This window comes from Brachyistius frenatus, unplaced genomic scaffold (genome assembly GCF_029030835.1).
Source record: "Brachyistius frenatus isolate BFR_SWC_R1_liver_20210118 unplaced genomic scaffold, ASM2903083v1 Contig_10, whole genome shotgun sequence".
Lineage (NCBI taxonomy): Eukaryota > Metazoa > Chordata > Actinopteri > Embiotocidae > Brachyistius > Brachyistius frenatus.
The window spans coordinates 844,282-870,281 of NW_027210609.1; the positions used below are offsets into that span (position 1 = coordinate 844,282).

The following is a 26,000-nucleotide window of genomic DNA, read 5'->3' on the forward strand; positions in this document are numbered from 1 at the left end:
ATTCTTTAAGCTTTATATAACCTTGCAAGTTGTCAAATAAAACATTGTGGCGTATGGCAGCATGCACAGGGAGCAGCTTTAATGTGGAGGAGGGGATTGAGAAGTGTCAGCAGCAGAGCACCAGCAAATAGGAATCAATATGTTTCATGGGGTGGTATGTCTTCTTTTGGGATTTGGGTGACCTTAAATGATAGGATAGGACTAAGGATTAGTTTAAAGCTTAAAATTTTCTCAAGTGAAACATTAAACAACATCTGAAAGCTAAAACTTACAAGCTCCCTCGACTGTCCAAAAAAATGCACAACAATTTTCCAAGGAGCTGGTACCTCCACTTCCAGAAACTCTGACTCCTCCATCCTGAGGAGGCCCTTTTTTTTTTTTTTTAAACTCTGAAAAGCTCCTTCCACAAGGCTAATAGATTACATAACATACAAAATAATAATAATAATAATCATTTTCTAAACAGCCTCTAGCTGGACTATATATATTTAGATCCTGTTTAACAGCTGACTGGATTCTGCCTCGGTTTAAATCAGAAAGCCACGGCAACAGCAAAGAGGCGAGTAGTCGAACAGTAAATGATAGGTGTTGTTATATTGTCACGATTGAACTATGAGCGGGAACACCTGGCGATCTGCCAGACATGTCAAAACAGTCAGGAATTTTCGGTAAACTCGTGGAAACACTAAAAGTGTGGTCATGCATCTATGTCAGCATGTCATTCATCCCGTGCTCACAGTAATGAATCTCAAAGTGGATCTTTAAAACATTTTAAACCATGTCTTTTATTGCTATTTTCCTTCCATTATGATAACACATTTAATATAACTGATTTCTCAGAAATATAGGCTACAGTATGCTATATTCTTAGGTATAAAATTATTATCCTATATAAAAATGAATTTAATTATACATTTTTGTTGCTAAAGTCTCTCTCCACCCACTGACCCTGCCTGCAGCTACATAATCCTGATCAGAGTTTCTGGAAAACATTTTTTTTAAATTCATCTCAGAGAAAAGTTTCTCACTGATGTGGAGACTAAAACCCAGCATCTCACACAAAATAAGAATTGACTTTCAGTCATGCAAAAGGCATGCAAGTAATTTAACTTTTAAATTGAAAGATATTTGACCATTGACAGATTCTGGATTTTTCAGTGAGAGAGGAGACGTAGATGTAATTTTAGAGTTTCAAACCAGGTGAACTTTTTTAACAGACACAATTTATAATTCAAAGTAATAGTATTTTGATACATATTCTCCTGTATAGGAGCTTTAAAACCTAAACTGCAGTCTAAACATTTAAGAGAATATAAAACCAAACCCAAACATAACACAATATTACCTTTTTATAAAAAATGATACTATAATCACTTGAATGGTAATGCCACTATAACAGTGAGAAGAGGTACTGCATGCCGAACAAAAATCTCTTGAAAGAACGAAATTAAGTATTGTATCACTTATTTGTAACTGTGCCCAGTCCCGGGTGCACCAACTTATTGTTTGAAAATGTCACCAGCCTGATATGATCATTAGAGGTTGTTGGTCTTTGATCAAAGCTGTTATGCTGAAAATGCATTTTATATTTTGTATTAAATATTAAAGAATCAAATAGCAGTGCCTGCTCAGGCGAGGGACACTTGAAAAGAAGTGGGCCATTATGTCATGAACAATTCCAGTCTGGATGTGCTTCTCGTGTGTGAGTCTCATTCTTTGGCCAGGTGAATGCTGAAGCCTCCACAACATTTTCCAGCACTCTTAAGAAAAGGATGCACAATGACACCCAGCACGTTGCTCCATAGGCTCTGCAGCCAGTGAGTGCCAACAAGGGCACACCGGATACATGGACTCACCATCCTGTCATAGAAAGAAAGACAAAGTTTAAATCAAAAGTAGCATCTATGTTCTGACACTTTTATACTTTTATTATTTTTTAATTCCTCTGAAATAATACTATGAACCTTTCTTTTTTAGATACCTAAAGTTAGACTGTAAGATTTGTTTTTTATTACCTCAAGCTATTTAATGTTCCCTCACCATTGGCTTGTAAGCCTTCTGAGTCCTTATTCTTCTATTGCTCATGTTTTTCCGCAGCTCATAAAAAAACTAATTTTAACAGACACATTCCCACATATTTCCTTATTCAAAAGAGTAGCCTAATTTAATTACAATGGTTAAATCAACATTATTGTCCAAACTATTCCTTAACTTAGCATTTTTCCATTTCTGTTCCCTCCATAACAAAAAAGTTAGTATATTTGAGCAGCCATTAACACACGCATAGTGAGTATATTGTGTTTATTTCAGAGATTATTCGATTTTCAAAGTCAGTTCCTGACATGGGTAAACTCCAAAAGCACCGGAATTCCCCAAATGTAACTGTGAAGGATCTTTCCTTAAATCCTTTATGTTGTTAAACTCCCACGTCTTTAAAATTTTGCACCACCAAACGGTTGTCTGTCTGAATTTTTAGAGATGAAGCCCTGATGACAGCAACAGCATTATTTTTTTCAACTTTGGAAATCTCTTTCGAGAGCCACATAAGGCATCATCAGTCAAGTGACACCTCCATAGTACTGTAAATTCCAGTACATATTTTTCTAAGAAGCCTGTTTCATTTCCAGGACAATGGGGACCTCTGGGAGATTTAGTGTCAGGGTTTGTCTTTATGGCTTCAGCTACACTTCCAATGTTTGCAGCCAACAGAGCACGATTAGAAGTAACAGAAGTTTTACATGTGGTGCTCACAACACTGAAAAGCCATACTTAAAAATTCACCCCCATGTTCATTTTCTTGGAAGCAAATTATCTCAAAATAAAGCCAAATGAAACCCAAACCTCTTTGTGGTTACACAGTAATAGCAGTAAGTGAGAGAAAAGTTATTTAATCAATGAGCGAGGTAGCAGATCTAAACCTACCAGATGTGCAGGCAGCTGAGGATGGCAAAGAGGAGGCCAGAGATAATTGACACGGGAATGGCCAAAATGACAGTGACTATTCTGTAAATCCAAACCCTGGAAACCTCAAAAAGGGCGTTGCTCCAGATCCATACTCTGTCCCCGCTGCGCACCGACACTGGCTCAGCTATCACGTCCTCAAACGTCACCTGGGGACAAAGAGAGACAAAATGATGCTGCAGCTATGAGTGCAACTCATTCAGTGTTACTGGTGGGCTTGATTCACTTTTGACAAATGATCTCCAATGGAGGGCAGTGCAATCAGCCAAGCAGCTTTCTGGATCTGCATGCCAATGATGTAGTGATTTTTTTTTTTTTAAATCACAGTTTGGTCCACAAAACAAAGTTAACTAGAGCCACTGCATACGAATGCAATACCTTGAGGCAGTCGTTGATACCTCGGGGGTCTCTGATGTTAATCAGAGGCTTGGTATCACTGATTTCCACGAGTGTAGACGTATGAATGTTTTCCTCCTCTTCCAGAGCAGGAGGGGCCCTCCACAGCGTCTCGGGTTCCTCCCCATTTTCAAACTCGTCGGTGTCACTGGAGTCCCCCAAGTCAATCTCCACTTCCTCTGAATCTTCCCCTTTCATCATGGTGTCTGTTCAAACATGTGAAGAAAGCAATCCAAAAAGAGCAGCAGAGCAGATGATTGTCACTTCAGCCCAGACTCAGGTCAGCAACTGTACCTCCCAGCTGGCCCTGCACTGAGGTTATATTAGGAACATTACAGTGCCCTGGATGGTATTTGCAGATGGTCTTTCAAGTGAAGATCATTTTCCTGTCCTGTGGGAGGATAGGAAGGATAGGGGAGGATATAAATACTGTTAGCATGGAGATGGCTCTGTATACACAGATACACCCTATTGGGAATGTGATCAGACAGACACATACAGCACTCAGTAGTAGTAGGCTACAAGCATGGGAGCAGTGAGAGAGTACAAATTTTGACTATAATATTTAGTGTTGAGTCAGTCATTTATATAGCACATTTAAATACGTTCACCAATGTGCTGTACAGCATCAAACAGAATTAATACAAATCGGACTTGAAACATTTAAGCCATTAAGAACAAGCACTAAATCTAAATGAAAGACATTATAAGTAATATTAAGCCAAAACAAGATAGACATAAGCAGTAATTCTAAATTCTAAAGTCATTAAAAATGATTAAAGTTGGGTCAAATTTGGAAATTAAAAAAAAATTTGGACAACCTGATCTGGAGGTTGAGGCTGTTCAAAAATTTCAGAGCTGGACCCAAAGCACTATATAAAGAAAATCTGACTTGACTTTGCTTGCTGAAACAAAGATTGCATACATTTCTCCTTTACTCATGAGAAGTGTCTGTGTACCAGAAAGCTGCTGGAGTTGTAAGACAATACTGCCTCCCTCTGGCCTCTCATGGACAGTAACTACTTCTCTTTGACTGTGTAACCTCGAGTGCAGGTGCCTCATTCTAGTCCTAAACACTGACCTTAGAACTGTTAGTGTGCATCCAAATTGAACAGTAGGAGTGGATTTCGCAATTAATCAAAGTACATAATAAAATGGGTCCTGTCTGCAGATGATCTTCACCGGCTGTATAACACATTCTCACTGATTAATAACAAAAACTCCATATACAGTACAGTACTGCTATTTATCTGACATCCTATCAGATTATAGTAAATTCTTCTCAACAAAATAAGACCATGGTACATCATGTATGACAAAAATACTTTAATCACCTGTTCTTTGGACTGGTGTACATACACAAAGTATCACAAAATCTCCCTGCAGACCCAATTGGAAAACATTCTCCGGTGACTTTACTATAAAGCACATTTTCCATCCTGATTTTAAGAAAACCCCTTTTTCCTCTGTCAACCTTTGTACTCATTGACCAGTCATCCTCACTGCTATTAATAGCTCATCTACCAAACCAAAAATTAGATCATATCAGACTATTCTACCCGCTAGACCTTCATCACAAGGCCATCTAACACTGCTATCATCATCCTTATAAAGTAATGACCCAGCACAGCAGCTGGCGATGTAATAATCTGATTAGAATCATGTAAATCCAGTCCGTTTATTTATAAAGCCCTTTTAAACACAACATACGTTGACCATAGTGCTGCACAATGTCAGACAGATTAAGTCACATCATATATAATGACAGCAAATAAAAAAAATTTAAAAAAAACATAACTACCATGTAGTTACAATATTTAAAAAAAAATTTAAGCAAAAACAACAACTGAAGGTAAACATGAGCAGTCAATAATAAATACAAATTTAAAATTGGGCCTCTGCAACAAAAAAACAAACATAATCGAAAATTCAGGCAACTGATTGTATGTTACATTCATTTTAAAAACAATGCATTCCATAGTTTTGACCTATTGGCCCTATTGGTGTTAAGAGAATCAAACGGAAAGGAAAGGCTTTCTGATGGAAAAAGATCAAACAGCCACTGCAGATAATACGTAACAGCCTCCTATCAAGTACGTGACAAACTGTACATCTGCTTAGAGTTGAGAATAAGTGCTGCACTCTGCGATGACCACTGGACAGTCTCCATGGTAATGGCAATGTCTGCCTGCTGGATGGAGATAGAGAGAGAACATGGTGTATTGATGACAGAGAATTTCCTGTGTCTGTGCAGGAGACGATGGTATGTTAATGGACCGCACACCTCACCAGATGGGGCTTGTTTGTTTTCAGTGGCACAGGTGATGTCAGCAGAGAGTTTAAGTGTGAAGAAGAGAGGGTGCGAGGGGAGGAGGGAAAAAAAGAAAGAGGTGCATCTCCTCACTGAGAAGTCAAGTCCTCTCGTGATTTTGGAGGTTTGCTAAATATAGATAAATAAATAATAATAAATAGATAAATTGTGGGAAAGGGGACTATAGATTCTTTTGAAATTGTTGCTTCTCTGAAATTCTGAGAAAAGTTCTGGCCTTTCAGCTTTAATTTTTTTTTTCGGGGGGGGGGGATTTAATTTCAGTGCTGTGCTGTCAATAAAAAAAAGGCATGTAGAAAATACTTTTACAATTTGTATGCAAAAAAGTTTATGTATTTTTTTAGCAAAGTTCGTATCATATTTTGTACGCTGTATGAAACTGCCTGAAAACTTGGATTTTAAAGTATTTCCCATGCCCAGATAAGCAACATTAAAGTTAGGGAATAAAATATCCTGAGGTATTTAAGAGTCCAGCAATACAAGCACAGCACCTGTCAGATTTTCAAATTTTGCTAAATCCTGCTTGTTGGTGCATGGAATTATGAGAAATCTTCTTTTTCTAACCGTTTGAAGAAGGTGGTTGAGAAATCAGCACTGTTTTGTTGTGACAGAACTGAATTTCTGAGTCAAAGTTGAATCCTGCAGCCCTCCTGCTTACAAAGCTGTTTAAGAAATTGGTTTTCAGGGCGTTTACCAAACTATAACCCAGTGTTTGTCAAACATTCATGTTCTGTGATGCTCTTGTGACCCAATAATGGAAAAAAATGATTCAGCACAAAATCTGTATGCCTATGTGATCATATTTATTGTATTTCAGAGAAAATACATGCAAAAATGATGTGCAAAGATGATGCATGAAAGTTTCACTTTGTTTTGCAGAAGAGGTGAAAAGTGCGACCTCATAGAACACACATTAATCTAATTCATATGCCGGAGTGGAGGATATATGTGTTTGTTTCAACCAATGTAATGATTTCACTCTAAATAAAGCTCAGAACCTGAGTTGTCAGCAGCAGCAGCAGCAGCAGCTTATGTGGGGCATTAGGGATGTCAGACTGTGTTCCTGCTCAGCACATGTTAGTCCAGCTGTTTTCAGTACAATAGGTCAAACTGACTGACTTATTCACAGTGCAGTAACCAATTTCCTGCAGTATCACTAAAGAATCAGCTCCAGTTCAGTTCAATTTGGATGTGAAATTATGAAATTAAGTACTGTATAAATAATTTTTAGGATAAAATGTGCATGAGATTACTCAAAATCTTTGATAGAATACTGTATGAAATATTGGTAATTTTGTAAGATCTCAACCTTTAAATGTGAAGTGCCCTGAGATGACTTTTTTTGCGATCTGGTGTTATATGAGGAAAATTGGATCGAACTGAATCCAATATCACAGCAGCACATTTAACGTCACATCTTCTCATATCAAATTATTCTAATGCAAATCTAAAATAGGAGACCTTAAAAAAAATTTAATTTTTTTTTTTTTTAAACATAGCCAAACCTCAACAGCTGACTGATTGACATTGATTTGACTGTAATTATTTTCCAAGTGGTTGAAATTTGCCCAATGAATAATTAGGTAAGTGGCTGCTAACAAAGGTTAGCCAAATTTCCTTTTAGTCAGGCAGTGTTGCCATTGCTGCACCTCCCTAATCAGGAGTATCTAAATCATTATTTGAATTTATTAAATTTGACCGGGTGCCATTTCACAGGAAAACATTTGCAATGAAGCCTTTTCCTTTTTTTTTTTAAATTTAAAAGTTAGTACAATTCCAAAATGCAAAAACTTGTAGCACACTACTAAAATAAGAACAATCAAAAACAAATAATAGTTCAATGTAAAGACCAGAAACAGGTGGAGGGGTTAAGTGATATTTTAATTGAAGTTGGTGCTCACATAACATAAATAGTCTGGCACTTAACACCCCATAAAACGCTTTTGTATACAACACAGACATGAGAGTGGTGTTGGTCTTCTAACACTTTGAGAGAAGCGAACAATCTTATTTGCCAAAATGTCAAACACTTGTCTGTCATCCTGGATTTGAAGTCGTAGTTAGTTTATGAAACCTGAGTGCACTGGACATGAGGTTATGCTGCGTGTGAAGATGGTTGAATGGCTGTCATGTTATACTATATGTGTACATGCACTTCTGAGGGAACTCGTGCTGTTCCTGTCTGAGGGGAAGGTCTGATGAAATAATGTGGTTCACTCCTTGAGACAGCACCATCAATCACACCCTCTCCCTTTGATTCTTCAGGAGTGGTTCTCTCATTATTACGTCTGTGCATCATTCATCATTTTGTGCAGCAACAGAGCTGCTCATCACATTTAAAGTAAACAGACAGCACGATGTACAGCAAGCAGAAGAACATCAGGGTCTTTTTAGTAGATTAAGTGGCGCTAAACAACAGACCACACTCAACTGAGCTAACGCAACAAATTCAAAAAAATGTCTATATAGAGAGTGGGCCTGTGTTTGATCTACAATGAATATGCTTTGCATATTGCAAGAGATAGACAGTTGATGGGTTTGTCTGGGTTTAATAAAAACTGCCATTGAAGTGGAAGGTCCTTCACTTTAATTAGCAACTTATGAAGACTGCTCAGGCTCAAATATTCATTAAACTGAGTCACACACCTTGGAAGCAGGGTGATGAAACAGGCAGGCAAATTTTTGAAATGTGTTTTTATCTACATTACTTCCCCCCTTTTCATAGCATTTGGATGCATGCAGTACAATTAATAGAAATAACTTACTCTAATTTTAACTTGCTAAAGTTAAACTGAACATCATTGTTTCTTTTTGAGCTAAATTTCTAAATCCAAAAATATACTTGTGTATAATACAAACATATCTTTTTTGTGACACTTTTTTTTAAAATAATACCTTAATCCAGTTCTCCTAAATCCCCTTTATTAGTGCAAAATGATTTCATTTCATACAGTCTGACAGTATGAACAGCTGCTTGCAGCTGTTGAAGTTATATGATGTCTCCACTGAGTGAACCATATAAACTGAGATGCCCTGTGTTTATTTGCTACACAAGAGATCATGAAGAACTATCTACATCGGCAAAAGGCAAGATGGTGTGGAACTCACAGAGCCAACATCATCAGGTGTGGCTGCGATTTAAGATAAGACAGAAGTAATTGAGACAGTCTAGATCCACAGATGAGCTGGGGTAAAGTCCCCAAACAACCCAACTGCCAAGTATATATACCTTAAAAAACTGCACACATGTATACGTAGGATATCTCGTGCTGATTTTATTGCAAAGGGTGGTCATACTATATATTGATTTAATAAAGATGTTTTCCCCATTTTATATCAGGTTCATTGTTGAATACAAAAAATTCATGGTGTTATTTTTGAAAGCATCATCAACCCGCTTTTAATACCTAAAACCTTTGCACAGAGAACTACTGGACTGTGTGTGTGTGTGTGTGTGTGTGTGTGTGTGTGTGTGTGTGTGTGTGTGTGTGTGTGTGTGTGTGTGTGTGTGTGTGTGTGTGTGTGTGTGTGTGTGTGTGTGTGTGTGTGTGTGTGTGTATGAGAGTGACAGTGTATATTTATTTAGGTGTAACTGTATGTGTACAGTGAAACAAACCTCCATTCAAGCATGATATCATATTTGCCAAGCAGTGATGTTTGAGGACATCACTGCTTGGTCTTTGCTGAATTTTATCCTATCGATAACAACACTTGGCTGCGCTGTTATCAGAGTTGTACTCATACCCTCGCAGCACTTATGTGAATGTGTTTACAGCCAGAGATCATAAAATGACAGCGTTATCTCAATTGTAACATATTCAGATGTCAATAAATAGGATTTCAGTTTCCCAGCTTCAGTGATACTAGACAGCAAAGCAAAGGTTATTTTCATACAACTCTCAATGTAATTAATTTATTTGTTCACAGATTTATGTTCACATCAATAGATGGTGTTCACAGAGTTGCACAAATTTAGCTGAGCATGTCTTTTTTTCCTTTGTCACCAGTAATCAGCATGTCTGTCTGATGTTAAGTCTAATCTCTGTGGCAGAGCTGTACATTCCCTCAAAATATTCCCAACAAAAATATCAACAGTACATCATCAGACTGTCTCAAATGATTGATTTGTGTAGCAAATAAAGGATTGACCTAGTTTAATAAGAACAAGCTGCATATACAATAATTTGATGTCTACAGTATTTGACAAGTCAGTCATAGTCATGGATAAATGTATATAAATATAAATGATTTGCTTTTAATCTGTTCTTAACACATGCAGTATTAAGAGGGTATTAGGGACAACCACTTCAGCTGTTATGAAATGGCCTTTTCTCCTTACATAATCATTTGTTGACTGGGATCACTCTTAGTTGCATGCTTTTAATAAGTGGACACATTGAGGACATGAAGGTTGCGACCCAGAGAGCTAAAGCTTGTTTGCACACAGACTAAATGTGCTCAGACTGGAACATTATTAGTGCAGTTGAGCACCCTTTTTTACTTTTCATAGACATGTCTCATTTTTCAGGGGAAAGCATTCAGCTGGTGCACCTATCCAACTTACAGGTAGGGTGCAAGGAAACTTGATATGGAGGCTGGCTGTTGATCTGACAGTTGCAGGACAGCCAACCACCCTGTACCCCTTCTAGAGATTATCCTGTAAAATTATAACTCAACAGAAAGCAGTAAATTATTATCTGCTTTTAAAATATATATATATACATACATTTTTTAGGGGGAATCTATACAGTATATAAGTCTTAAACTGTCTGGCCCAGAGGACACAATAAATCGGTTTCATTGAGACCAAAGCACTGAGAAAACACATTCGTATGAATCTTGCACATATTGTTTGCTAATGTTGTAGAGTAAAATGTCCCCTTACTGTGATAGTATCATTCAAATGATCAAAGTAATCAATGTTTATTTTCACACTTAAATCAATAAGAAATAAAAAAAATTAAAAAATCCTTCAACAAAAATAACATGTCACCTCTTGGTTTACAATAAATAAAGTTTCAATGAATTCCTGCAACATAAATACAACATGACAACATTTGATTGTGTGATACTTGTACAAAGACTATGCTGCGAAACTAATACATAATATGAAAGCAAGTGTTCTTCAGAATTAAGCAACAGTGTAAAAATGAATGACTGCCCACTGTCATTATCGGCAGATTATAAATCCCTCCTGTGAGACGGTATTTACCTGTAAATCTGTTGACTGATTATACTATCAAAAATGTGATATTTGTGTTCATTACCTTTTATTGAACAGATCTACTGATTGCTGATTAACCGTAACGTTACTTAATAGTTAGTAAAAATAGTGTATCACTGCAAACTTTACCACAATTACAGTAACAACCTATTTATTTAATTAAGTCCATTAAACTTCTGCTGCATCTCAACTTGTACTGAATGCAAACATTATGACATTAAGTAATGTTAATCCTATTTTCAATCACTTATTTCATCCAGCAGGCCATGAAATGTTATGGCACAACAGTGAGGTATATCTAACTGAACTCTTCTGGTATCTGTCCTGGTATCCTGAAACCAGTCTGCCCAGTTTGATCCAGAGTGTTCCTAGGACTTGGTGTGGCAATGCTTGCTCGTGTCTCTAATGTGCAGCTGGTCCTGTGGAGGAACTGCAGGAAGTTCTCATGGCCTGAGCCCTCATGGCCCGACAGGGCCATTTCCACTGGCTGGGCTGAGTAGCAGCGTCTCAGTTTACAAAGCTCCTCCCTGATCTGTCTGTTAAGAAGCCCGTAGAAAAATGGGTTAATAGCAAAGGAGGAATATGCCAGCCAGGTGACTGCTTCTTCCAGGTCATCAGGGATCTGCGGTGTTGCATCTAGTATCAAATGGAGGTGGAAGGCAAAGTAAGGCAACCAGCAGATCAGAAACTGGCCAACAATAACCACCAGAGTGAAAGCAGCTTTACCGCCACCGAAAGGTCGGTCCCGTGTAATCCTGCGAGGGGCATTGCGAGTTGTGATGATGGTAGTCTGGCTGGTTATTGAGTCTGAGCGACGCTTTAGTTGACTGTTTGTCCAGGAGGGTAGAGGTGCATGCTGCCGCGCAGCCACACGGGCAACCTTGTACACATTACAGTAGACGGCAAAAATCACAACAGCTGGCAGACAGAAACAAGTGACACTGAAGAGCACCGAGAAAATACGTCTGTGGTCACTGTGGCTCCAATGCAGTGAGCAGTGTGCAGCATTGATGGAGCTATGGCTGCCATAAGAAGGCCATCCAAACACAGTAGACAATCCTAGCACAGCAGAAGCCACCCACACCATCACCATCACTGCTGCAGTCAGCTTCAGAGTCATCTTGACCTCGTAGCGCATGGGGTGGACGATGTAATAATAACGCTCCACGCTGATGGCTGTGATGGTGAAGATAGAGGCAGCTATGAGGATTACATTGAGGAAGACATAGACCTGGCACTCCAGCACAGTAAACACCACACCAGCAAAGTACGGTGAGCTAGACACGATGCCAAGAGGCATGAGCAAGATGGCACACAGCAGATCCACTGCACAGAGGTGGCACACAAAGGCAAATTTCCTGAGATGAGTGGCTTTTATTACAACCACCAGAACAGCAGTGTTGGCCAGAAGTGCCAGAACATTCAGGGTCACCATGAAAAATATCCCAGTCAAGTCCTTGAAGCGTGTGTGTGGGTTGGGAAGAGTGCCCAGCTGCCTGCTGGGAGCAGAGGGCATTGGTGCCCAAGTGTTGGTGCTGTCATTGTACTCAGGGGCCAGAAGTGAACTGTTTGTGTTATTCATAATAAAGGCTTCAAAGTACAAATTTGAATTCCAGACTTCCCCATTATTAAGTGATGAGATCAAAGGATCCTTCAGATATCAAAATAAATACTCTTCACTCCTGTAAAGAGAAAAAAAAAAGTCCATTAAAAATGATATCTCTGGAAAATCGTCTTAACTGAAAGCTATTATAGCTTTAAATTGACTAATTATCTGGTTTTTGGTTCACCTGGGAGCCATGAAAACAAATTGTGAACACATCACTGGCATGTTATCGCCTTTTAAGCTGATATGAGAAAACATTTACCAAACAGTTGCTTATTTAAACATTCAGCAGATGTAAGCCTGTGGGTTTGGGGGTTTATTTGTGTCAGCTTAATCAGCGTAATAACAAGATTAACACTCCTTTTAGCTCTTTTTCTGGGTTCTACTAATTTCTGAGTCAAATTTCTTTTGCTGCTAAATGCAGCACTGTTCACCAGATTGCTGCTTCTGTTTTCTGTTTGCAGTTGGTGTTGAATCTGTGTAGTTGGGTTTTAGAGTCGCTAAAATCGGCTGCAGAAAATTGCTGCAAAGCTCTGCAGAGCTGAGAGGAACTGCTGCCTGGTAACGGTTCCCTGCAAGTTCTTCAGTAAGAACAAGCCCTTTCACAAGCAGCTGTGGGACCCATTGTTAACATGAAAACATTGATTGTAGGTGCTTTTAAGGCACAGCTAAAAAAAAAAACACACGGTATGCATTGTGCTAATGTATGTGTAGATGAAACAGATAACATGATAGATGCTCAAAGTTAGTGTACTTTTTAGACCTTCATTGTCTGGTAAACACTTGCATGTTTCAAACTCTATACCTCCAGTTTGTAACACAGGCTTTGTACTGTTAATGTGTTTTCTCCAGGCCCAAGCTGAGATAACCCTAAGACATCATTATGACATCATCATCGTTGACAAAGCCCCCCAGAGCCACAAAAGACATTGCAACTATTTCTAGGCTGCGTAACTATGACCGATATCACATGAAGTAATACAGAGTAGCTGACACCCTAAGACATAAAGTGTGTAAACATAAACATCCAACATTGTTACCTTCAAGTAAACACATACAAGTCAATCAAAAACGGTCCAGGTTACTTTTTACATACATTTAGAAAGTGACACACACACTCTCTCTTTAGTGAGTGAGAAACATGATCAATAGGAATAATTCATGGAGGACACCCTGTCGCTCGTCTATCCATCTCCATCCTTTAGAAATGAAAGATAATGAGTTTGCTTGTTTGAGTCCAGCTGCAGGGAACTGACTGCATCGATTAGTATGTGTTTAGTGTCACCCTTCATCATGCTGTCAAAGAGGAAACGTCCAGCCAGAACAGGTTTGACCCCTAATCACTAAATTTAATGTTCAACATTGATGCTTTTGCACTCATTTTTCACGTCTGTGTTATATTTAATGTGGCTCCACGTGTGCATACCTACCCATCTTATCCTGATAACCATAACCAGGTTTCAGATGTAACTGTGGAGGATGCTGTGTCCCAAATACATTTGATTGCTCTCTGACAGTGATCCACTGATGCTCTCTGCTGCTGTCATCTTCTCTGGTGGACAGCTATTGGCATGCTACATTTTCACTGAGATTCATCCTGAGGACGGACCAGTACATGTACATTCTCATACGTATTATGTAAGGGTATCCTCGTTTTCATCGTGTTCCAGTTGCAGCCCAACATCATGTTGCATCCGTTAAGTCCACGTTTTACTTCTGAGCAGTTTAATCATTTTTAGCCACTACTCATTTCTAGTTTATTTAGTTCTCAAAAACCTTTTTATTCCGAATAAAGCTACAGTGAATGTTTGCCTGTTTTGGGAAACTCCCTAATACAACCAATTTAGATTAATTTAAATGAATGTATTAAAAGTGATCATGTATTTTAATTTCAGATGTAAACAGAAATATCAGGCATTAAAGAAATCAAATTTTGTTTGGTTGAATTAGTATGTAAAAAAAAACAACATAATTTGTTTAAAAGGTTAAAATTAAGAGATCTAAGTTTAAATAGGAACTTAAAAATGATAATAATCAACTGCTATTGTCTTGCATTAATCATGCATGCGTTGACCATTAGCAGTAGGCCTTATCATAGATACAAGAGTGACAGTGCAACGTGTGCCAGCAAAAATGTCCTTCAAATTCCCTATATGATGGGTTGAGGAGTCATGAAAGCATGTTGAAATGCTTAAAGTTCATAAGACAGTTCAAGTTTATAATATCATTAATTCCTTTAGATTTGTTTTATTTGTTGACCACTTTGTAATTAGCAGGACTTTGGGGATTTGAAACACATTTAGTTATTGTCATTGCACAAGGTGAGGCATAATACAATAGGTTTACAGGTTTTACTATGTTTTTGAAGGAATAATGTTGCACCACTCTATTGCATTCTGTAATATCATCTGCTCCTTTTTTTCCTGTATACTTTGTAACACTGCCCTTAATTTGTTGACTCTTCCTCTCTGTCTTCCTAACTAAACACATGTAGACTCATGTACCTTAGTATGGTGCTACAATCATTTTGTAATTTTCAGGCCCCCCTGTTTATTTTAATGTCAGTATCAGACAGCTATGAAAAAGAAATTATAGAAGAATTAATAAGAAATTCTACAAAATTAGATGTCCCAGTGATTTTGTGTGATAACACTACTAAAAAAACCTAGTGTAATCGTTCTTTGATTAACAAATTCACAAATTGTTTGACTTCATTTATATTCCTTTATGTTAACTGCACAATTATTAAAGTAAGGTTAATTTGACTACAACACATAACTTACACAAAAACTTACCAAGCAGATCTTACATTTTGCAATATGGCAGAGGTCATCTGAAAAGTTCTTGTAAATTTGAATACTTCCAAAACATGGTGATGACTTGTCTGGGAAACATTCAAATATATCAAAATCAATGTCCAGGTGTTGCTTCCAGCTGCATAAAAGTGTTTGTCCACTTGTCGGCACTCTACCAGAAACTATTCTGTTGTGTTGCAACTTCTGTTGAAAGCAGCAGATTTCCCAAAGAAACAGTCTTTAGGGCTTTAAAAGAGGAACCAGCACCCCAGGCAGGACTAAAACCACCAGAGACAGAAGTGATGTGCTGTGAATCCACTGAGACAGCACTGCTCGCTTGAGGGAAAGGAGGGAGGAGGAGTCAGCAGTTGATAGCTGTTCGAATCACATCTTTCCAAAGATGACTGCATCAAACTGCCACCCACTGATATTAACCACATCCCACACACCACACACACACACACACACACCCACACACACACACACACACTCACTCAGTCTTTCATCAGTCAGTATGTGGCAGTGACTGTCACACACTGTCCACTATGCTTGTTGTCACACGTGATCCTCTATTCTCTCCATGGCTTCTGAGAGAATGAAGACACTGAAGAATCAGTGAGATTTGTTCAGTCTATTTATCATTTCACACTCGGTGTGTTCTTCATCAAATTGAGTTTTTTTCCCTACGTAAGAGAAACCTTTAATTCACAACCTTGTAGAAGTGGATCAACGCTGGCAGAACAGCATGGAACAGGGCTCAGCACTGACATCTGTTGGCTGCTGGTAAAAGAAAACTATATCTCGATGAGAGCATGCTGTACTTCACTGTGCTGATGTAAGAAAACATCCAAGTTAAGATAACTAAGAATCAGTTCAAAAATTTATTTGCCCTTACATAGTGAAGCACAACGAAGACGTAATAAACAGATGTGGAAGAAGGAAGAATTATCACTTACGTCATACTTTGAAAATGCAAATGAACTATCTGGAAACCCGGTATCACTTGTTGTAATGTACAGTTTGTTGTGAACAAATGAGATCCCGTATCATATTGTACATTGACATTGAAATACAAATGTCCTACTTACACATACGCAGGTCAGCTAACTGAAAGTATAACTGCTTGACAAAGACTGATTTCACAAACCAATTATTTAGATACAAGCAATCAGTGTTTCAAATACAGTGAGGAAACTTAAATAAGAACACTTAATTTTGCCTTTGTTGATTACATGTGACAGTTTATAGTGCCATTGAACACCTGGGTTTGGTCAAACACTTTTCAAACATACAAAAGTCACCAACAGCCATCAAAGTAAAAAAAAAAAAAAAAAAAAGGAATAGAATTCTAAAAATTCTAAAACGCGTTAAAAAAATAACTTCAAGCACTAGGTTTCATTGCTGAATAAACTAGATGTCACTCAAAAAAGGCAATTTGTTACGTGTTTCTATCAGACATAAAATTCTGGTGACCAAAAGATGAAGGCAGAGTGGGAAGGCTATAACTGAGAGTCATTTGTCATTGCTCCATTTTCAGGCAGAAGTGAAGCTTCATGGCAAAAGCTTTGATCAACAATAGGTTTGTTTTCACTTTTGCCCAGCCCCAGTCTCTTCTTCAATAATTTGTCCTCATTATTCAGCTTTGTCCGGATTGCAGTTTTTATTTGACTGCTGTCAACACCGAACTTGACGCCCACATGATCTGGAAGAAAAAAAAAGTCATAATCAAATCTGTCTGATTATTAAACTTATTAATAATTATTATAATTATAATAGAATTATTAATTCTACAAAGAAGGTTTCTGTGCCTCAGTTATACTTAGGCCTCTGTATCTTACCAATTATGCTTTTCAAAATCTCAGGTGGGAGTTGAGGCTTGGGAAAATCCTCTCCTGTAAATGTGTTCCTCCGGCCCTGCAGAGAGTGTGTGGCCAAAGTCTCTCTGTCGAAAAGGATCATCAGCAGCGCTGAAGTGTACTTCTTGTAGTCTGCAATTTCTGCAATGCGCTCATAAAGATTTTTTGGCACTCGAAGACTCTCTGAGATATACAGGAAGGTTGGATCATCCTGACAGCAAAAAAAAGTAAAGTTAGTTCCAAAGGTTTTAAGAGCATTGATGCATCACTTTTATAAAGTAATCTATTCTTGGCGAACCGGAGATCATAAACTATGAACATCTTGAAACAGGAGAACTGACACAAAACTGGTTCTCTTCAGACAACAAAATGTAAATGAAGTGAGCAATCTGCCTACAGGTGTGCTGCTATTGGAAGACACTGAGTATACAGTAGATGGGAGCACTGACCTCCGGTATGTGATGGACTGCTCTCATCTCTGCCTCAGGCTCAGTCAGGAAAGACATAGCTTCATCAGAGTTTTGTGGTGCAACTGCCTCACCTCCTTGGAGAACATGATCCAAAGTGACTCGTAGTTCATGTGCCGTGTGCCTCATCTGCATCATGAGAGTATTCATCTCTGCAAAGAGTGGCAAATCACAAAAGTAAAATAGAAACTGCAAGTGAATTTAGAATATACCTTCAATTATTTAATGGCAGGATTACAGTTTAGGATCAAGGACAGACAGAATTTCATAAAGATTGAAGTCATGATTTCAAATTTCCAGCAAACAATTCAACATAACCTTACATTTAGTCAAAGTCAACTTTATTGTCAATTCACCATATGTACAAGACACACACAGATACAGACAGACATACATTTAATCTGTTATTATGTATTTTAATCCTTCTTCATTATGGAATAAATGTTATTTACTTAACAGCCTTTGTTCAAGTATCTTAAATTTGGTGAAGAATCAGAAATCCATTGTATTTAAATTGGTAACTTTTTATGATATTCATGATTGTATTTAGATTTTTTTGTTGGGTCTATAATTTCATAGTAAATTGTCTGAACATAATTATGTAAATTGGTATTCATAAAAAAATAGAATCTTGTCCATTTAAGCCCAGATACATATTCATTAACTTCTGGAGAATTAATAATGTAAGTATATTAATAGATGTGCCAATTAAGAAAACAAATTACATTTAATACACTCTAGGTTTTACCTATGAGTAGTATCAAGTTACATTGTTCTTTTTGGGAACATTTTTATTCCAATTTTTTTTTAATTTTTTTAATTTATCAAGTACTATGGACTCTTAATGTAAAGCATTATTATCATTTCTAAATTATTTTCAGATATAAAGCTTTTTTTATTATTAAAAATATTAACATGCATTATTTGTGTTTAATCAATTTAAACACCTCTTTGTGTCAATAAACTAAGGCTGCAACTCACTACATTATAGCCTACTTTTCTATTATCAATTAGTCTGTCAATTATTTTCTTGATTAATTGATTTGCTGTTTGATCTTTAAAATGTTGGGAAATGGTGTTAAATATTTGACCAGTGTTTCCCAAAGGCCAAGTGTCTTGTTTGTTGCAAGCAACAATCCACAACCAAACGATACTCCGTTTATTATCATGGAGAAATAAAAGGAACCAGATAATATTTACATCAAAGAAGCTGCAAAAAAACTTTTAAACTTACTTCATTAAAAAAAAAAAAAAAAACTTTTCTGTCTTTCAACAAACTGATCATTTCATTAACCAATTGTTGCAGCTCTACATTAAACCCACCAAACTTACAAGAATATGACAGCGGTCATGACGTTAATAGAAGGTCCTGCTGAGGCTGTAATCAAAATTAGAGTGGCATCTTTTTTTTTAAGGATAATAAAGAATGAATTGTCTTTCCACCCACCTTTGAGTTCCCTCAGCTCTCTCTCTGCCAAAATCCTACATCTGCGTTCATATTTTAGTTGGGCCTGTAGTTGCTCTATTTTCATGAGGAGGCTGATGGTGTCTGTTCTGATGCCTGGGCTTGAAACATTTTCTTCATCAAAGTCTATGTTTTCAGGCTGCCGAATGAGAAGGGATACGGAGTTATGCAGAGTAAGTTACACAACAGTTGCTGTTTACTTTAGCCACAGTTACCAAGTGAAGCTTCTCACCTCATTGTTAGGGAAAGGTGAGTAGCTGGACTCCTCAGCCAGCCTGTACTTGTCCTCCACTGGATCACAGCCAAACTCCTGCACTTCTGTAACGTTACCGATCTTTATCATCTTCACTGTTGGGTGTGTTGGAGTCGCTCCTGCTTCCCTCTTGGGTGGCATGGGGGGTGGTGGGGGGGGGAGGGAATCTGGGAAAGAGTAAAAGGTTGACACATCAAGCCAATGCCTTTCTGCATAGGATGGACTCAAACTTGGAGGGAAACTTTTTTCAGTCACTCAGCCACGTTTGTATTGATCGTTTTAAAGTCAGGTGCGAAACAAAATTGAGAGGTTTATAGTTTATAGTTCACAGTGCATCCCCCCCTCCCCCTGCCTCCTCAACCCCTCCTACTAAGCCTCCAGCTGGAGCTACTGAAACTGTATTTAAATACAACATCAAATACCTGACATATTTCATGTTAGGGAGTTTAGAGGAACCTCACCTGGCCGTTCAGGTTGACTTCAACGATAAACTGTAAAAACAGTCACCGAGGACAAAGACTGTACATGGAAATACTGCGTAGTAGAGGAAGTAGTAGTACTACTGCAGTAGTGCAGTACATAGGTCCTGATATAATTACGGCAATTTTATAACGGCCGCGCACGACATTTCCGCTTGAATATGTGTGAAATACTGATCCTACATTTATCTTTTAATGCATGTGGCACACGTGTGTAAACGGTTACTGTGTTGAGAAATGCATATTTTTACAATTATGTGCGGAACAAAGCTGCGAAAACTTATTCCCCGGGGGAAGTATTTCGCCCCAGCACAGTTTCCTGTTCAACTGAATTCTTAATTAAACCAATGAAAATCGAGAGTTTTCAGAGAAGGCGGGATATGTTAGTGTTCACGTGACTATTGGCCAATCAGCGCGCGTTCTCGTCCGAGTTGAACTTCCTAGTTCGGTTGCAGCCTACCTACCCACGTGGGTAAAATGTTGACTTGCTGCTAGAGAAAGTTGAAGAGTGAACTCTACCTACGGTGTTTATAGTTGAGGCGTTTTTAAACGCTGGTTTTTGCGGTTCACTATGTCTTCGTCTTTCTTCATAAAGAAAAAAGAAACCCCCAAGTTTGCCAAAAAAGAAAAAAACACAGCGCTGCTAAAACGAAAGGTCAGTGAGCCAAACCGTTAGCAAGCAAGCTAAATCACTGTAACGTTGGCTAGAATCATGCTGCTTATCAACGCTTTTTAACATTGTTTCAGGCGCTTATTAAACCTCTATTTATTTATTTATTTTGTCTTCTGGTGAAGGGAGATGGGGACTCGGCTGGAAAGAGCAAAGTACGAGCGAAGAAACCCAACTCCAAATACAACGAGGAGATTTCCAGCGATTCTGAGACCGAGAGGTGCATTTCTGAGTTATTTCAGGTTACACGCACATCGATGACACGTGCTTCCTGACTCCTAGATCTTAATTTTAACAATATGTTGTTGTTGTTGTTGTTGTTTTTTTCCTGTCTCAGTTCCACAGTGCCCAAGAAAAGGCAGTCCAAGGACGACTATGAATATGAGGAAACTCCGCAGGAGAAGAAGCTCAGACTTGCTAAACTTTACCTTGAACAACTGAAGGAAGAAGGTATTATAAACACAACGAAGACGGTCTAACGTTGCAGTCGCTGCCAGAAGGTATTAACTTGAGATTTTTTTTTGTATTTATCAGAGGAAAATAAAGCAGAAGAGGACTGCTTTGAGACGGATCTGATTGCGGGAAGACTTCAGGAAGAAGTGGTAAGGGGGGTATCTTCTGTGGTTGTGGACAAGGGTGTACTTGACGCTGGTTATGAGCGCTTGTAGGATGTGATCAAAAAGGTAAGAAACGGCCCCCTTGTTGCGTCTAACGCAGCGCAGCACAGTGACAGACACAGAGCAGGGGGAAGCTGTAACCTTCAAGAGAAGTAGTCCCAAGTTTTGCTGATGTCGATCAATTGCATAACTTGAATTCTAACTCGCAAAGGTTTTAGCTTCTCTCTGCTCCGTGGATGTCAAAGCGTTGTGACGCGCATAAGGAACAGTCTCTGGACTTTTTGATCGCCCCCTCACAATTGTTAGTTTAGTTTGTGTAGGAGAGTGAAACCCGGGTTATTTTTTTGTTTTTGTTTGGGCTACAATTTACAGACGTTCCACAAATACCTCACTTGCACGTTTTCTGCAGATGTTAGATGAATGCACACAGAAAAGCTTCCAGTCCTCACTCGGTTACTGACTTTTAACTTCAAACCCTTTAAGTTGATGTGACTGAAAAATTCCGACTTTTGAAGTCAAACTTGTTTTGAAGTTAAATTTGTTTTAGACACCGTCAGTCATTTAGAATTCAATTCAAGAGATCAGGAACTGTACTCGGGTGTATCGTTGATTTTTCTGTGTATGTGATTTCCCCTCAGCTTGAACAGAAAGGAAAGCTCCAGCGACTTATTGCCAAAGATGTAAGTATGGAAACGTTATCCCTTCTCTTCTGCTGCGTGACTACTGTCCCTGGAGAAAAGCTGCTAATAAATACATCGATTTAATATTCAACTTTCTTTCTGTCATTTAGCTCGTACCACCAGATCCTTCAGAGATCAGGGTGTTCAGAGGACACAAACTTCCCATTACCTGTCTGGTCATCACACCAGACGACAAGTGCATATTTTCTGCTGCCAAAGACTGCTCCATCATTAAATGTCAGTAGGAAGTCAAATCTTCTAAAGTCACTGTTTTTAATTGTAATCAGAATAACATGTATAAAAATTGTCTTGTACTTGAGAAAGCTGCTACTTTGATTTGTCAGTCTTAGTTATATTTTTTTCCTCCCATATACATTCAGGGCATGTTGAGAGTGGTAAGAAACTGCATACAATACCTGGTGGAAGGAAGGGTACAGGGGACCGCCATATTGGACATACAGCCCACATCCTGTGTATGGCCATATCATCAGATGGAAAATACTTGGTGAGAAGTCATCCCCTGATTACCTCCTGCTTTTGCTTGTTCTGGGAAACCAGCATGTTGTGCCAGTCTTAACAAAGTGTGACAATAAAGTGTAACATCAGCATCCTTCTTCACATCTCTTTAGGCCACAGGAGACATGAACAAACTGATTATGATTTGGGAGGCAGAAACCTGTAAACATCTATATAGATTTACAGGACACAAAGGCCCTGTGTCGGTATGTTTTTATTCTTTCTTCCACAGTTGGGCACAACTTTTACTCTTTTGATACCTTAACTGTATAGCGATTAGTCTTCTTGAAAGTGATATTAAATCCTTCTTCCTTCTCAGGGTCTGTCATTCAGGAAGGGAACTCACGATCTGTACAGTGCCTCTCATGACCGCTCAGTCAAGGTGTGGAACGTGGATGAGAATGCATATGTGGAAACTCTGTGAGTAACGCATCGGAAAATCGTTTTCGCCGCGTGACATTTTCGTTTTTGTCTAACGCGTGAATTCAACTGTGATTGTGAATCTCTGTAGCTTTGGGCATCAGGACGCTATCACAGGGCTGGACAGCCTGAGCCGCGAGTGCTGTGTGACTGCGGGGGGACGGGACCGCACGGTGAGGGTGTGGAAGATCGCAGAGGAGTCTCAGCTGGTGTTCCACGGCCACGAGTGAGTCTCTTTATACATGTTACTTGTGTCTCTGTATTTTGCCGCGTCAGCGTTAAGCGAATTAATAGACAATATTGCTGTCACAGTAGAGCAGGACGGTTTCCAAAATAATAAAGAAGGAAATTAAATTTCTCAGGATTATCTCTACTTCCTACTTTGACTTACACTGGCATTAAAGAATCTCAAATATTTTATAAAGAGTCTTTCAACGATTGGAAATCAGAGTAATCTTCTTTGTTTCTAAAAAAAAAATCAATAGCAAAAGTAGTTTTAGCAACAATAGATCGAAGCTCTCGTACTCAGTTACATATTATATAGTTCCTGTGAGCATACAGAAAGACTGACATCATCATCTGTTACTTTGTCATTGTTTGTTTTTCCTTCAGGGGTTCAATTGACTGCATCCAGCTCATAAATGAGGAGCACATAATAACAGGAGCCGATGATGGGTGAGAATCCAGTTGCCGTTTTTACATTCATATCGTCTCAGTCACTGTTATTTTTTTCCTCTCTCTCCAGGATCTCGTTGTGTTTACAGATTCGTTCATGTTTCTCTTTCGTGCCCTCTCTCAATTTTCCCAACGACCTCAGCTCCGTGTCTCTTTGGAGTGTCAACAAGAAGAAGCCTCTCAGCACGGTGAAGCAGGCTCACGGTTTCCATGGCGACACTGGGCTGGAGCAGCCTCATTGGGTCTCTTCAGTAGCCGCACTTCAGAACTCGGATACCGTTGCCTCAGGTGCCTCCAGCTGTGAGAGTTCTCTTCACCAGCTTTTTAGCAACACACACAAAATATTATATGCAGGATGCATTAATTAACCTTTTCATGGCTGTTTTGAATAAGTGTAAATACATTCATTCATTGGAAGTAATAATATTGGTCCTGATTAAATGTCTCTTTCACTCAGTTGTACAGAGGCTGAGGCTTTGTGTCGTGGTACTTTATATGTTTTACTGTGTGGGGTGATATTAGGTAACGATGATTCTTCTGCGCAGGTTCCCAAAACTCGCTAGTGAACGTGTGGAAGTGTGGCCAAAATTATCGTGGGATGGAGCCTCTATTCAGTGTACCAGTGGTAAGATCTTCACCTGCTTCTTTCTTGTGAAAAAGATACCCAAGATGTTTTGTGACCAATTATACACAATCAATAACAATGCATTCCTGGCAGCTACCACATTTACCGAATATATTGTCTCCATCTTCTTTCCCTCTCAGTCTGGTTTTGTCAACAGTCTGAAGTTTTCAAGCTCCGGTCAGTTCTTGGTGGCTGGAGTTGGACAGGAGCACAGGTAATGCACTAATGCTCATGTTGCCATAGAAACTGTCTGCAGAGTTCCCAACAACTAATGCCCATTAGTGCAGCTTCATGTTCAGTGAATGAGACATCCACTAGATGGCAGTGTTAATCCACCTCTCAGCCTGGGGGTGATAACCCTTGATTTGTTTTCAGTTCAGACTTTTTAGGTTTCTTTAAACAAGTGATATTTTAAGAGAGGGATCACAAGATGAGAACATCAGCTGACTTAAGGGAATGGACAAATGTATTAATGATTCCAAATGTGTTATATTTTTTTTAAGAGTTTTAGCTGAATACAAAAAAAAAAGGACAGGTGAAAGTAGATGCTTGTGGTTTTTGCAACATAAAGCAGATAATTCTAACATCTGTCATATATCTGAAAATGTTTTTAAATTGCTTTGGTTGATGTCGCAGAAAGATTTAGGACCCAGATGGTTATTGTGTGTAATAAATGGATACTTCAATCTAACTGTAAATATTTTTGCTCTCTGGAATGAGAATAATTGTGTTCAGTGACTTCTCTGTAAACAAACACTGTTCTGTCATAAACACAGCACAGAGACAGTAAACTGCAGACTAGAAGAAACAAGATATTCTCTTGCTTTATGTGCCGTAGCAGTATCAAGTTGTAATGCAGAACTCGTTTGTCTCAACAGACAGGTAATTATTCTGTATGCAGTCATATCATATGGCACACATACAGCCAGCTCACCTTACTTTTAGTGTGGGACATTTATATTATGTCATGGTGGTAATTACCAGTTTGATATGAGTTCATGACCAAACTGAGACCTACCTGTAGAAATTCCACCTTTATTGGTTTCCAACACATCATGTGTTTTTAATCTGATTTGCCGATTTCACTTCCGAAGGGCTTTCTGCAGCTTCAAGTTAATGAAAGTTATGAAAGGAAATTATTAATGTTTCGCCACGATTTCAGCGTCGGATTGACATTGATTCACTTTTTTTCACAACTAGAAAAACAAAAAGGTTTGGACTGGTAGAAGAGGTTAACCACCAAAGGTTAAATAATTTGGACGTCCTCATAGTTGTTTTTTTTTTGTCAGATCAATTTTGAAATGTTATTTCAGCCTAAAATGATGAATGAGAGTGAGGGTGAATCCTCTATTGCAGATTGTGCATCAGATTTAAAGCTGATAATGATGTCATTTGTTTCCATTTACGACTTCTGATTCTCTGTTGTGTGTACAGGTTGGGCCGATGGTGGAGACTAAAAGAAGCCAAGAATGGGATCTATGTTATTCCTCTGAAAAGGAAACCTTCAAATCCAGAGGAAGCCAAGATTAATGAATAGTGAGCTGTTAAGTGTCTTTTGTTTTGTACATTAAAGGGGTTAAAACTGCCAATGCATGAGTTGTTTTTAAAAAAAAAATTATCCACCTTTCTTTAAAAAAAACAACAACCTCTATTTGTTTATAAAGTTGTTTCCTGTGATTAATGTTTTTTATGGAGCAGCTTCCACTTCACAGTATTGTGGGCAAGGTGGGCTGAGCCTTGTTGGACCAAAAGTGTGAAAAGGCAGAAATGTGGACGTTGAACCACGCCTCGCTCTTTCCATTTTTGAGCCAAGCGTTTAAGCATTTTTGGTCATTTTTCAAAAGTTCTTGTTTAAGTGTCTGCTGGTGAACCCTCAGGGCTTCACCTTGGTTTACGTTGTCATGGTTCCTGCTTCTGTGTCGGTTAATGTGTTGCCTTTTAGAGCCCAATTTAAAATTGCACTGAA

General features: G+C 38.5%; 4 protein-coding genes across 8 annotated transcripts; 1 reads left to right on the forward strand and 3 right to left on the reverse strand.

The window, feature by feature from the left end:
• Positions 1–678: 678 nt before the first annotated feature.
• cav4a (caveolin 4a) lies at positions 679–3,657 on the reverse strand. Its single transcript, XM_069690706.1, has 3 exons — positions 3,340–3,657; positions 2,923–3,110; positions 679–1,860 (listed from the first exon to the last, which is right to left on the reverse strand). The coding sequence occupies exons 1-3, from the start codon at positions 3,556–3,558 to the stop codon at positions 1,710–1,712; spliced, it is 558 nt and encodes a 185-aa protein (XP_069546807.1). The 5' UTR covers positions 3,559–3,657; the 3' UTR covers positions 679–1,709.
• Positions 3,658–8,423: 4,766 nt separating this feature from the next.
• Positions 8,424–15,571, reverse strand: LOC138616421 (probable G-protein coupled receptor). Of its 2 annotated transcripts, none has more exons than XM_069690704.1 (2): positions 15,326–15,571; positions 8,424–12,592 (listed from the first exon to the last, which is right to left on the reverse strand). In XM_069690704.1, exon 2 carries the CDS (start codon positions 12,490–12,492, stop codon positions 11,209–11,211), a length of 1,284 nt encoding a protein of 427 aa, XP_069546805.1. In that variant the 5' UTR covers positions 12,493–12,592; positions 15,326–15,571; the 3' UTR covers positions 8,424–11,208. The 2 variants fall into 2 exon arrangements, with proteins under 2 accessions (XP_069546805.1, XP_069546804.1); XM_069690703.1 differs by having other exon boundaries at positions 15,312–15,571.
• A 569-nt stretch (positions 15,572–16,140) lies between these two features.
• LOC138616424 (uncharacterized) lies at positions 16,141–19,502 on the reverse strand. Its single transcript, XM_069690707.1, has 5 exons — positions 19,332–19,502; positions 19,082–19,238; positions 17,617–17,786; positions 17,150–17,378; positions 16,141–17,013 (listed from the first exon to the last, which is right to left on the reverse strand). The coding sequence occupies exons 1-5, from the start codon at positions 19,491–19,493 to the stop codon at positions 16,811–16,813; spliced, it is 921 nt and encodes a 306-aa protein (XP_069546808.1). The 5' UTR covers positions 19,494–19,502; the 3' UTR covers positions 16,141–16,810.
• A 789-nt stretch (positions 19,503–20,291) lies between these two features.
• Positions 20,292–25,619, forward strand: rrp9 (ribosomal RNA processing 9, U3 small nucleolar RNA binding protein). Of its 4 annotated transcripts, none has more exons than XM_069690708.1 (16): positions 20,292–20,486; positions 20,627–20,721; positions 20,839–20,951; positions 21,036–21,103; positions 21,757–21,798; positions 21,909–22,035; positions 22,179–22,303; positions 22,428–22,520; positions 22,634–22,734; positions 22,826–22,960; positions 23,347–23,409; positions 23,552–23,709; positions 23,955–24,034; positions 24,175–24,248; positions 24,811–24,916; positions 25,469–25,619. In XM_069690708.1, exons 1-16 carry the CDS (start codon positions 20,403–20,405, stop codon positions 25,562–25,564), a joined length of 1,560 nt encoding a protein of 519 aa, XP_069546809.1. In that variant the 5' UTR covers positions 20,292–20,402; the 3' UTR covers positions 25,565–25,619. The 4 variants fall into 4 exon arrangements, with proteins under 4 accessions (XP_069546809.1, XP_069546810.1, XP_069546811.1 ...); XM_069690709.1 differs by having other exon boundaries at positions 23,552–23,697; XM_069690710.1 differs by lacking the exon at positions 24,811–24,916.
• The last annotated feature ends 381 nt before the right edge of the window (positions 25,620–26,000 follow it).

What these genes read in the sequence shown, in the direction of transcription:
- cav4a (XM_069690706.1), bottom strand. Translation starts at nt 3,558, where the DNA reads ATGATGAAAGGGGAAGATTCAGAGGAAGTGGAGATTGACTTGGGGGAC. An exon ending in GTATCAACGACTGCCTCAAG is followed by an intron (nt 3,111 to 3,339) that starts GTATTGCATTCG and finishes CTTTGTCCCCAG; the next exon opens with GTGACGTTTGAGGACGTGAT. An exon ending in CTCAGCTGCCTGCACATCTG is followed by an intron (nt 1,861 to 2,922) that starts GTAGGTTTAGAT and finishes TTTCTATGACAG; the next exon opens with GATGGTGAGTCCATGTATCC.
- LOC138616421 (XM_069690704.1), bottom strand. Translation starts at nt 12,492, where the DNA reads ATGAATAACACAAACAGTTCACTTCTGGCCCCTGAGTACAATGACAGC.
- LOC138616424 (XM_069690707.1), bottom strand. Translation starts at nt 19,493, where the DNA reads ATGCCACCCAAGAGGGAAGCAGGAGCGACTCCAACACACCCAACAGTG. An exon ending in CACCTTTCCCTAACAATGAG is followed by an intron (nt 19,239 to 19,331) that starts GTGAGAAGCTTC and finishes CTCATTCGGCAG; the next exon opens with CCTGAAAACATAGACTTTGA. An exon ending in GATTTTGAAAAGCATAATTG is followed by an intron (nt 17,014 to 17,149) that starts GTAAGATACAGA and finishes TTTTTCTTCCAG; the next exon opens with ATCATGTGGGCGTCAAGTTC.
- rrp9 (XM_069690708.1), top strand. Translation starts at nt 20,403, where the DNA reads ATGTCTTCGTCTTTCTTCATAAAGAAAAAAGAAACCCCCAAGTTTGCC. An exon ending in CTGGTGTTCCACGGCCACGA is followed by an intron (nt 22,961 to 23,346) that starts GTGAGTCTCTTT and finishes TTTTTCCTTCAG; the next exon opens with GGGTTCAATTGACTGCATCC. An exon ending in CTCTATTCAGTGTACCAGTG is followed by an intron (nt 24,035 to 24,174) that starts GTAAGATCTTCA and finishes TTTCCCTCTCAG; the next exon opens with TCTGGTTTTGTCAACAGTCT.